Raw genomic sequence first — 10,597 nt, forward strand, 5'->3', positions numbered from 1 at the left:
TGAGACCATTTAATATTTTTTTAAAAAAAACAGGATAGTTACCAAATTATTACCGAACATATTTCAAATACTTTGAGGACATTATAATTAGTTTTCTCCTTTTATTATAATTGCAATTGATTTTTTTTTTTTTAATAAAACCTCATTACTTTAGAACATATATTCATTCTTCCCAAACTATAAGTTAACTGATATTTTTCTTTTTTTAATTATGAAACCTATAATTAAACTAACAAAAAAGACATAAATGCTTTACAAAGTTATTAGTTCGTTTTGGTCTTTTGGTCAGTTAAAAGTTTTAAACTCCTTTACATTTATTATTTATTTATTTATTTATTTATTTTCAGAACTCCGCAGCAGTGGAACCGTAGAGAAATAAAGAAAACTGGGAATGACTAACCGTTTCGGCCGCCCCCTCTGGGTCGCCGGCAGAAACTCCGGCGGCGGCGTCGTCTGAAGCAACATTGTTGAAAAAACGCCACATTGTTGGGGAGTTGAAGCTGAAGAACTGCTAGAGCATTACATTTATTGTTTCGAGCGTTCCTCTTTCTTTCTTTGATTCATCTCTAACTCTCTTGCCTACATATGCTTCCAATGGAGCACTTCTCTTCACTCATCCTCTTACGTTTTCATCTTTCTATTCCATTTTCCTCCGATTGTTCTTGCGGATGCCAAACCGTTGGTAATCCTTCTTGTTGTATTGTAAATTTCACTTCTGATCGACTTCTTCCATTTCGAATTTTGTCGGTAATTCGTAGCGATGATCTTATTAGGTCCTGTGACGCACGGCCAGGTTTGTACTCCGATCACTTTCGAACTATTTCAATTCGTTTGATTTTCACTGAAAGAAGCTAATTCTGTTGTGAACTTCTCTAGCATTGTGGTTTTTCATATGATTTCGTTCGCATGCTCCATTGTTAGGTCACGAATTTATGTTCCTTTTGTCGCTTGATTGCCACAGGTTTCGTTTCTAATCGGATTTATAACCACATTCGTAGCCTGGATTTATTCGGAGTACTTAGTATTTAAAAATAATTCGATCTCTTCCAAAGTGTAAGTTGATATCCTAGCTGAAAAGTTTTTCTTTCTTAAACATCTTGCATACTGAATCTGGATACGTTTTTAGAAGAGACTCTGATGTTGGCTTGGCTGAGGCGGAAAGTCTTAGTGTAAAGGAAGATGATAGAGCTGTTTTATTAGATGGTGGAGCTATCAAGCCTAGTCCTTATGGAGCTCGAATTCCACCTTCTTTCTCTAATCTTCTCAGGTTTATCAAAGAAACCATGGATTTTTCTTCCAATGTCAACTGCTGATGCTTTCGGTTTACTAATTTTGTTTATTGCCTGCTAGGTTCATATTGCTGGAACAGTCTTTCTTGATAGAAAATCGAATGCTACTCAGAGCAGCGTACGTAAACGATTGCATACAATTTAAGCTAAATATTTATATGCATGATGAATTTGATCTCTTGTTTATGAATATAACTCTCTCTTTCTTTCTTTCTTTCTTTCTTACAGATGTGAATTTGGTTTTCTTTTAGCATATTTCTACATTTGTGACCGTACCGATATATTTGAATCCTCAAAGAAGGTGTCTTAGATCATTCAGTAATTTAACTTGTTTTTATCGAGAGACATGTTTGTACTGAACATATTTGTTTACATGGTCAATTTTTGCAGAGTTACAATCGAGATCTTTTCTTCTTCCTTTTATTCCTTCTCATCATGGTGTCAGCTATAACTTCATTCAAGATACATCTCGATAAATCGCCATTTTCAGTGAAACCCATACTGTTCTTGAATAGGCATCAAACTGAGGAGTGGAAAGGATGGATGCAGGTCAGTTCACCCCTTCACATAATTATCATCGTTTTTTAAATGGGTTGAAAGCTTTTAAGAATAGTTACAGTTTTTCTTTGTTTTTGTATAGGTGATTTTTTTGATGTACCATTACTTCGCTGCAAGAGAAATTTACAATGTTGGTCGTGTATGTGTTGCTGCATATGTGTGGATGACTGGATTTGGGAATTTTTCATATTACTATATTCGCAAAGACTTTAGCTTTTCCAGATTTGCTCAGGTATGCGCCTGCCCTCCTATGATTCTTCAATATCTTGCTCTTATGTTTCAAGAGAGGAGTTATTATGTGTGCCACTTTTTACATTTTGTGCTGAGCAGATGATGTGGCGGCTTAATTTCTTGGTGTTTGGTTGCTGCATTGTCCTTGACAACAGTTACATGCTATACTATATCTGCCCCTTGCACACTTTTTTCTCTCTTACGGTATACGGCTTTGTTGGTATTCTGAACAAGTACAATGAGATTAGATCCGTCATTGCTGTGAAATTCTTGGCTTGCTTCTTGATCGTTATCATAGTATGGGAAATACCCGGAGTGTTTGATGTGCTTTGGGAACCATTTACCTTCATTTTAGGTACCCTCTGGATCTATTTTATCTTTGAGAGGACAGAGGAGTTTTGGCAACCAACCTAAAGATTCAAATTATTGCAGGATATAAGGATCCAAATCGATTGGCAGAACAGCTGCCTCCTATGTATGAGTGGCACTTCCGCACAGGGCTTGATCGCTATATTTGGATATTAGGCATGCTGTATGCTTTCTATTATCCAACTGTAAGTTTGCAATCGCTATCATAACTGGATTTTCCCTATAAGAAATTCTTTATAATGAAAAGGATGGTTTTGATAGGCTGAGAAATGGATTGAAAAGTTAGACGAAGCCAAACTGAAGCGCAGGATATTGATCAAAACGACAATTGTTGTGACATCCTCAATGGTAGAATGTTTTTTTAGTTGGATAATTAGCGTATTCGTTTCTTGGTGTTGTCCTCCTCTTGTTGAAGCAGAGTTATTTGACCTTTCAGGCTGCATATCTGTGGTATGAGTACATATTCAAATTGGACAGTATTACTTACAACAAATACCATCCTTACACTTCCTGGATTCCCATTACGTATGTGAACCTTTTCTTTATATATTGGAGCCTGAAGTACAAAAACTGTGTTAATTATTATTTATTATTGTCTTGTTCATGTGGCGCAGGGCCTATATATGTATACGAAATGTTACCCAGAGTACCCGTAGCTATACTTTGCTCGTTTTCGGGTAATTTCTTCTTTCAACCCATTTAGTGCTTTCTTTTGTCATATAATATAACTTGTACGTGCTTTAAACTCATCCAGTTGGATTGGAAAGATTTCACTGGACACATACATCTCGCAGTTCCATATTTGGTTAAGGTATGAACCTCCATTTTCAGCTGGTATGTTTTGTTCCAGGCATGATATATAGTTTTTGAATAATCCCCAGGTTTTCTTCTTCAGTCTGACACATAAAAGATAAATATAAAATCTAAGATATATTGTGAGATCCCACATCGGTTGGGGGGGAGAACGAAGCATTCTTTGTAAAGGTGTGAAAAGTTCTATCTAGCAGACGTGTTTTAAAAATCTTGAGGGGAAGTCCGGAAGAGAACTCAAAGAGGACAATATATGCAACTAAGCCTATTGATCTAGTGGCCTCCTATCTAGGATTAAATATCCTACCGGTTTCCTTGGCTAGTANCAGGTTTTCTTCTTCAGTCTGACACATAAAAGATAAATATCAAATCTAAGATATATTGTGAGATCCCACGTCGGTTGGGGGGGAGAACGAAGCATTCTTTGTAAAGGTGTGAAAAGTTCTCTCTAGCAGACGTGTTTTAAAAATCTTGAGGGGAAGTCCGGAAGAGAACTCAAAGAGGACAATATATGCTAACGGTGGACTTGGGCCGTTACATATATGCAACTAAGTTAGCCTATTGATCAATAGTGGCCACCTATCTAGGATTAAATATCCTACCGGTTTCCTTGGCTAGTAAAATCATGCGGTTGTAGCTAAGATTAAACAAAGTGGCTTGAACGAAAAGATACATGCAGATAATCATCTAAGCGCGTTACTATATGCAGTCACATTAACGATATTAAGCTAAAACATGTTCGTGCTAACTCTGAGAATGGTCTTTTTTACTTTCTTCCAGATCAAATGCTCCGGATGCCCAGCCGAAATTGTTGCTGACTATCATCCCTGACTATCCTTTATTAAACTTCATGCTTACAACTATCATACTGATGGCGGTCAGTATTAGTTATTTACTTTCACGTCTTGATGATATTGAAAATGCTGAGGTGTTTGCTTGGATGCAGGCTTCTTACAGGCTGTCTGAGCTGACAAATACATTTAAAACGGCATTTGTACCTAGCAAGGACAATAAGCGCATTATGTATAACATGATCAGTGGAGGTGCAATCATGGGCATCCTCTACTCCTTGTCCTTTGTATTCCTCAAAGTGCCACCAGCGTTGGTAAAAAGTCCTCACCCCCTTCTGTAAAGAGTATAGATATCACTGAAGTCTAAATTGTAGTATTATTATCATCTTTGTTCATGGTTGCCATGCAGGTTTGAGAATTGGAGAAAATCAAATAAAGATTGTACAGAAGGGCACTGGAGTTGACTACAATTTTCTGTGAAAGACAAGAGGGAGCATTCGACTCCAAACGAGAGTATTGAAGCACGGAATTTGTTTTACAGGTTAACCCCACTGATCTTAGTGAATTATGAAATGAAATAAAGTACATTTTCCCATCACTTTAGGCCAATTTTTTAGATAATTTGAGATGAGGGTCTTCTATTTCATACAATCAATTGTTCTTCACCCAAATTTCTTACTTTTCAATATCAAATGAATAACAAATTTCCTTTTCAAGCTTCCCTCATTTCCATTTACTTGCATTTCCTTGACACCTCAACAAAAACCGCTTTTTATTGGCTGGCATGTCACTCGACTCTTCATCGTACGACAAAAGAGTGTATAGACTCCTACTTTGTTTGGGTTCTTCACCGACTCAAACTATAAAATGAGAAGCATTTCGATTGGATGAAATTTCCACCTGATTGATGATCCATTCACAAGTCAAATAATGATATTAGTCAGAAAGGCAATAGTTATCGAATTCAAATCTCTTAACTTTCGAAAAATTTTGGTACTTTCATACTCCACTCTATTTTATTTTATATATTTTAAATATCTAAATTTAATTTTAAAAAATTAGCAGTTAATTTGTGTTTAAAAATATAGTTCCATTTTCTTGATGAAAGATTATTATTTTATTTATATCAAGTGGAGGACTAAAGATTAAAATCAAACTAAAAATATGGAGTGTATAATTTATAAAAATTTTAGAATTACTTGTAAAATTATGGATCCGCCGCCGCCACTGCTCCGAAGGATATAAATAAGTGAGCATTGACCTATCCCCTCAGAATCTTAGTTTGGGAGAGCTGAGTTCTTCGGATTTATTTGTGTTCAAGGTTCTGGATTTGGTTATTCCCACAATTCTTGTACAATGTATTTGAAAGAAGGTTGCTCTTTATTGCTGAAGATTCAGAAACCCCTGATGCCCTTCGTACTAAATTCAAGCCCCATCATCAATCCCCGTGAGCCCAATAAACAACACCTTCTGCACGAATCCGATGTGCTCAAACAATTGAAGAAGGAACGCAATCTTTCATCGGCATTACAATACTTCTGCGCTGTAGCCAATTCAAACGCTTTCAAACACACCGCATCCACGTATAAGCTCATGATTGAGAAGCTCGGCCGTGAATGTCAAATGGATGTGGTGCAATACATTTTACAGCAAATGAAGATGGATGGCGTAAATTGCTGCGAAGATTTGTTTGTAAGTATAATAAATAGTCACAAACGCGCAGGCTCCGCCGAGCAAGCGCTAAAGATGCTCTATCGGATTGGAGAGTTCGGGTGCAAGCCGACGGTGAAGATTTACAATCATCTTTTGGATGCGTTGCTGACTGAAAACAGGTTTCAGATGATCAATCCCGTGTATATTAATATGAAGAAAGACGGATTAATTCCTAATGTCTTTACATATAATATACTCTTGAAGGCACTTTGTAAGAATGATCGGGTTGATGCTGCACACAAGCTGTTTGTTGAAATGTCTAGTAAGGGCTGCCCACCCGATGCGGTTAGCTATACGACTATGGTGTCTTCACTTTGTAAAGCGGGTAAGATCGACGATGCTAGAGAGCTAGCAGGAAGATTTAAATCAAGTGTTCCTGTTTATAATGCTTTGATTGATGGGATGTGCAAAGAAGGAAGAGTTGAGGTAGCGATCAAGTTGTTAGGTGAAATGATGGTAAATGGAGTTGACCCTAATGTGATCTCATATTCGTGTATTATAAATTCTCTTTGCGAGTCGGGAAATGTTGAGTCGGCTTTTGCATTATTGGCTCAAATGTTTTCTAGAGGTTGTAGTGCCAATATCCAAACCTTTACGCCATTGATCAGGGGTTGTTTCATGAGAGGGGGATTCTATGAAGCTCTTGAATTGTGGAAGCTTATGATAAAGGATGGTTATGAGCCAAATGTAGTCGCTTACAACACTCTTATTCATGGTCTTTGCAATAGTGGGAGTTTGGTAGAAGCCTTACAAGTATGTGATCAGATGGAGAGGAGTGGCTGTCTCCCTAATGTAACTACTTACAGCACTCTAATTGATGGTTTTGCAAAAGCTGGTGATTTGGTTGGTGCATCTGAGACATGGAATAGAATGATATCCCATGGTTGTTGTCCTAATGTGGTGGCCTATACCTGCATGGTGGATGCCCTTTGTAAAAACTCGATGTTTGACCAAGCCAATTCTATTATGGAGAAGATGACTCTTGAGGGCTGTACTCCAAATACTGTAACATTTAACACGTTCATCAAAGGTTTGTGTAGAAATGGAAGAGTAGAATGGGCAATGAAAGTGCTTGATCGAATGCAAGGACATAGGTGTCTCCCTAATATCACAACTTACAATGAGTTACTTGATGCTCTATTCAGGACGAACAAGTACGTAGAGGCTTTTGGGCTTTTCCAGGAGATTGAAAAGGGAAATTTACAGCCAAACTTAGTGACTTATAATACCATTTTATATGGTTTTTCTCGAGCTGGCATGCTTGGAGAGGCGTTGCAACTTTTTTGTAAAGTACTTGTGGGGGGCACTACCCCGGATGCCATCACATATAATACTATGATACATGCCTATTGCAAGCAGGGGAAGGTTAAGACTGCAGTTCAGCTGGTGGAACGAGTTAGAACTATGAAGGAGTGGCGTCCAGATATCATCACATACACTAGCCTCATATGGGGTGCCTGCAATTGGATAAATATAGAAGAAGCCATTACTTATCTTCACAAGGCAATGAATCAAGGAATCTGCCCCAACTTTGCCACATGGAATGTATTGGTTCGGTGTTTCTTTGACTCTTTAGGTCATATGGGTCCAATTCACATTTTGGACGATATTCTGGGAAAGCGGTAAGATGGTGAGTTTGAAAGACGTTCATAAAACCAATTTCAGATGTAGTTGTGACCCCAGGTTACGTACACACTGAGAGATTTTTGCTTGAACACACTTGTAGAGTTCTTAAGGATGCTTGGGCAGGTTATGCTCTTCTTGGCTTGCTCTTTAAATTGAATAGCGGGGAATCAAATTCTATGGCACATGCCCAATTGGAGCAACATGCCAATGTTGAGTTTTTCTGGCACCTTCTTGTTATGATGGATGGTATCTTCTCGCCCGTGTGATGTTTATTGCAAAATGAATCAACAAGGTAATGTCAATTCTTCAGGCATCTTGATGGGTCACCATGCGTATATGTTTTCCCATACATGATTTGCAATATATTGTGCCGGGAATCCACCTTTCGTTCATTGTATGGTTAAATGGTTTCCACTACATTCATTTTAACGTGATTTGTAGTAATAATGGAAGAATCTGTCTCAGTAAATATTGATTATCATTGGAAAATCCCCTAGGAACACGATCATTACCCCCCACCATACACGATCTTGAGAATCTTCTTGGTTGTTCTTACGTATGAGAGTGAGTACTGTATCAGGAATCACGACTCTCCACAATGATATGATATTGTCCACTTTGAGCATAAGCTCTCGTAGGTTTGCTTTGGGTTTCCCCAAAAGGCCTCATACCAATGGAGATGTATTCCTTACTCATACCAACAATCCTCCTCAACATACAACATACTGATCTCCCACAATCACGTTGCCTGAAATCTTACCCTCAGCACCTGCATAGTTGGGTACCACAATGCCTTCATCTTTCAGGCCAGCACGTCCAAGCTTATTCTGCAGATTTGAGATGTGCTGCGTGAACTCTTCCATAGTTACTCCATATGGTTCAACATTTTTCGCTGCATATTGACCTGTTTCTACTTTCAGAAGACCTGCTACAAGTTGAAATATTGGCTCGTGGGATTGTGGTTAGTGTCATGCATGTATGTATGATTTGATCTCGTGTCAATACATGCTTAAAATTATCTTTGAATTTCAGGGAATACCTTCTTAAAATTATGCTTAAGGAACCAGGCTATGATGGAAATTCAAGCCATCAGCACAAGGGTCAAAAGGTGGTCTCAACCGGCGGCCAAATACTCTATCCATCACTTTGGAATATGAAGTTGAACAAGCTGCAATTTGACTGTATCTTTAATTACCTTGAGGGGAAGTTCGGAAAGGAAAGCCCAAAGAGGACAAACATTCTTTTAAGGGTGTGAAAACTTCTCCCTAACAGACGCGTTTTAAAAACCTTGAGGGGAAGCTCGGAAAGGAAAGCCCAAGGAGGACAAGCATTCTTTATAAGGGTGTAGAAACCTCTGTCTGGTAGACACGTTTTAAAAACTTTGAGGGGAAGCTCGGAAAGGAAAACCCAAAAAGGACAATATCTGTTAGCGGTGGGCTTGAGTTGTTACTGTCACGGTTATACTTTTTCAACCATGTGGCGTTGTGATCTTGACACACTCGCGACTAGCCTTAAGGGAATCAAGTCTCATATATATTTTTACACTGACTTTGTGGTTTCATTAGACCTTAGGCGAGATTTGTCTTCGTCAGCCGAACATTGCTTGTGCAAAATCTAAGCTTGTTCAATCACACTTGTCGCTTGCGTGTGCATGTTCAATCATCTGCGACACAACCGACTTGCCTCTACACTAGGTCAAGTCATTCGGCTTGACTGTACCTATACTTGGGGTCAAGGTCTCTCAATGCTACATCGCATCTTATCTTGTCATCTTAGTTCCCAATCGACATGACTCATATGTCTTGACATCATCCCAAGTCTCGAGATGTCGTCGACCATCACAAATCACTCGGTCATGCTATCAGGAACGGGCCCACGTGTCGTTCATCTCATCAGGACATCTGGAACATTTGTCTATCTGGGTACTATCGAGGCATTGGCCCTCTTGTGCCCATGTCATGTCATGTCATTTACGGATACTGTACTGAATAGCATGTGTATAATCCAATCTTCGACACTCTGGCTGAGGTGCAATACCGACACACCCGTGTCGCCTGGTACTATCATTGAAAAATACATTTTAAAGGAAGTCGCCTAAGACACTCGTCTTGGCACGCTCGCCCTCATTGTGACACACGCATGTGCCATAGAATAGCTCGCTTAGGCCATAGGAGAGCTGACATCATGGCTTCCCCTATAGTAAATTTTGAGACATTTTCAATACTCCACGCATAACATGATTTTAGTGAACGGTCATACGTTGTCATGGAGCGTCCGTTCGTTGTCCAATTGACACCAAATTTAGCAAGCATTCATCTTTCATATGGATGGACTTAACTCCAAAACCGCATGCCCAAATTTCTTTTGAAACCCCAACTTTGGAGGTTAAGGCCCGGTGCCCTACCCGGCCCTTCAACAAGCCTATCTTTGCCACTCTTGTCTATTTGTTGTCTTTATCTTGCTTATGCCTCGACTTCTGTTCAATGGTCACTCTATATGGTGTGTTATAGATGATGCACCCTCCTCCTCGGTCGCATAACGACACTAGTTTAGGTGCTCGTATGGTCGGATGGGTGTCACTTGAGGGTTGCCGCTTCTCTTAACGCAATGTGAGAGTTACAACCTACTCCCTTCATAGTTAGGTTGAGGGTCGGCGCTTCTCTTGTCGCAACGTAAGAGTCACAACCTACTCTCTTCATAGTTAGGTTGTGACACGTAGCATTTCCAAGGGGTAGAGTGTGAGCCTTTAGTGTAATGATCTAAAACGGGAAGACCCTAATGGAGACACTCAAATCATTATGTAAAAAGACTAAGTTTCTTTCCATATTCTTCAATGAAACAAAAAGGAATGTTCAAATAAGATGAACTTGACACATATCTTTAGTAAAAAAACCGAACTTAAACACTTTCATTTTCAGGCCATTTTTCATATAGGTGTTAGCATTGACACTTTTTCCTATTTGAGACAAGGGTCACGAACTCGTTCAGAAAAGTTATTTTCTCATTTTAGTATCATACCAAATCCACTCAAGACTAGTGTAAAATAAAGAAGAATAAAAACATGTACTCATGTCTTTAAGACCTCACTAAAGGCTAGTGTAAAATAAAGAAGAATAAAAACATGTACTCATGTCTTTAAGACCTCACTAAAGACTAGTGTAAAATAAAGAAGAATAAAAACATGTACTCATGTTTTTAAGACCTCACAAC

General features: G+C 38.7%; 2 protein-coding genes across 4 annotated transcripts; both read left to right on the forward strand.

Annotated features, from left to right (window-relative positions):
- The first annotated feature begins 376 nt into the window (after positions 1 to 376).
- LOC111778476 (protein REDUCED WALL ACETYLATION 2-like) lies at positions 377 to 4,646 on the forward strand. Of its 3 annotated transcripts, none has more exons than XM_023658329.1 (16): positions 377 to 793; positions 962 to 1,053; positions 1,127 to 1,267; positions 1,351 to 1,407; positions 1,518 to 1,590; positions 1,680 to 1,838; positions 1,930 to 2,079; positions 2,178 to 2,433; positions 2,511 to 2,632; positions 2,709 to 2,795; positions 2,884 to 2,972; positions 3,062 to 3,124; positions 3,202 to 3,258; positions 4,038 to 4,134; positions 4,204 to 4,362; positions 4,458 to 4,646. In XM_023658329.1, the coding sequence occupies exons 1-16, from the start codon at positions 761 to 763 to the stop codon at positions 4,461 to 4,463; spliced, it is 1,641 nt and encodes a 546-aa protein (XP_023514097.1). In that variant the 5' UTR covers positions 377 to 760; the 3' UTR covers positions 4,464 to 4,646. The 3 variants fall into 3 exon arrangements, with proteins under 3 accessions (XP_023514097.1, XP_023514098.1, XP_023514099.1); XM_023658330.1 differs by having other exon boundaries at positions 1,130 to 1,267; XM_023658331.1 differs by lacking the exons at positions 377 to 793; positions 962 to 1,053 and having other exon boundaries at positions 1,228 to 1,267; positions 1,370 to 1,407.
- A 627-nt stretch (positions 4,647 to 5,273) lies between these two features.
- On the forward strand, positions 5,274 to 8,015 carry LOC111778263 (pentatricopeptide repeat-containing protein At3g48810). The gene has a single exon (XM_023657977.1). The coding sequence runs from the start codon at positions 5,405 to 5,407 to the stop codon at positions 7,385 to 7,387; it is 1,983 nt and encodes a 660-aa protein (XP_023513745.1). The 5' UTR covers positions 5,274 to 5,404; the 3' UTR covers positions 7,388 to 8,015.
- The last annotated feature ends 2,582 nt before the right edge of the window (positions 8,016 to 10,597 follow it).

Source organism: Cucurbita pepo, chromosome LG17, assembly GCF_002806865.2.
Source record: "Cucurbita pepo subsp. pepo cultivar mu-cu-16 chromosome LG17, ASM280686v2, whole genome shotgun sequence".
Taxonomy (NCBI): domain Eukaryota; kingdom Viridiplantae; phylum Streptophyta; class Magnoliopsida; order Cucurbitales; family Cucurbitaceae; genus Cucurbita; species Cucurbita pepo.

Bases quoted from the DNA above. Each gene is read 5' to 3' on its own strand.
- LOC111778263 (XM_023657977.1), top strand. From the start codon at position 5,405: ATGTATTTGAAAGAAGGTTGCTCTTTATTGCTGAAGATTCAGAAACCC.
- LOC111778476 (XM_023658329.1), top strand. From the start codon at position 761: ATGATCTTATTAGGTCCTGTGACGCACGGCCAG. The intron at 2,973-3,061 runs GTATGTGAACCT...CATGTGGCGCAG, and splicing joins ACTTCCTGGATTCCCATTAC to GGCCTATATATGTATACGAA. The intron at 3,125-3,201 runs GTAATTTCTTCT...AAACTCATCCAG, and splicing joins TATACTTTGCTCGTTTTCGG to TTGGATTGGAAAGATTTCAC.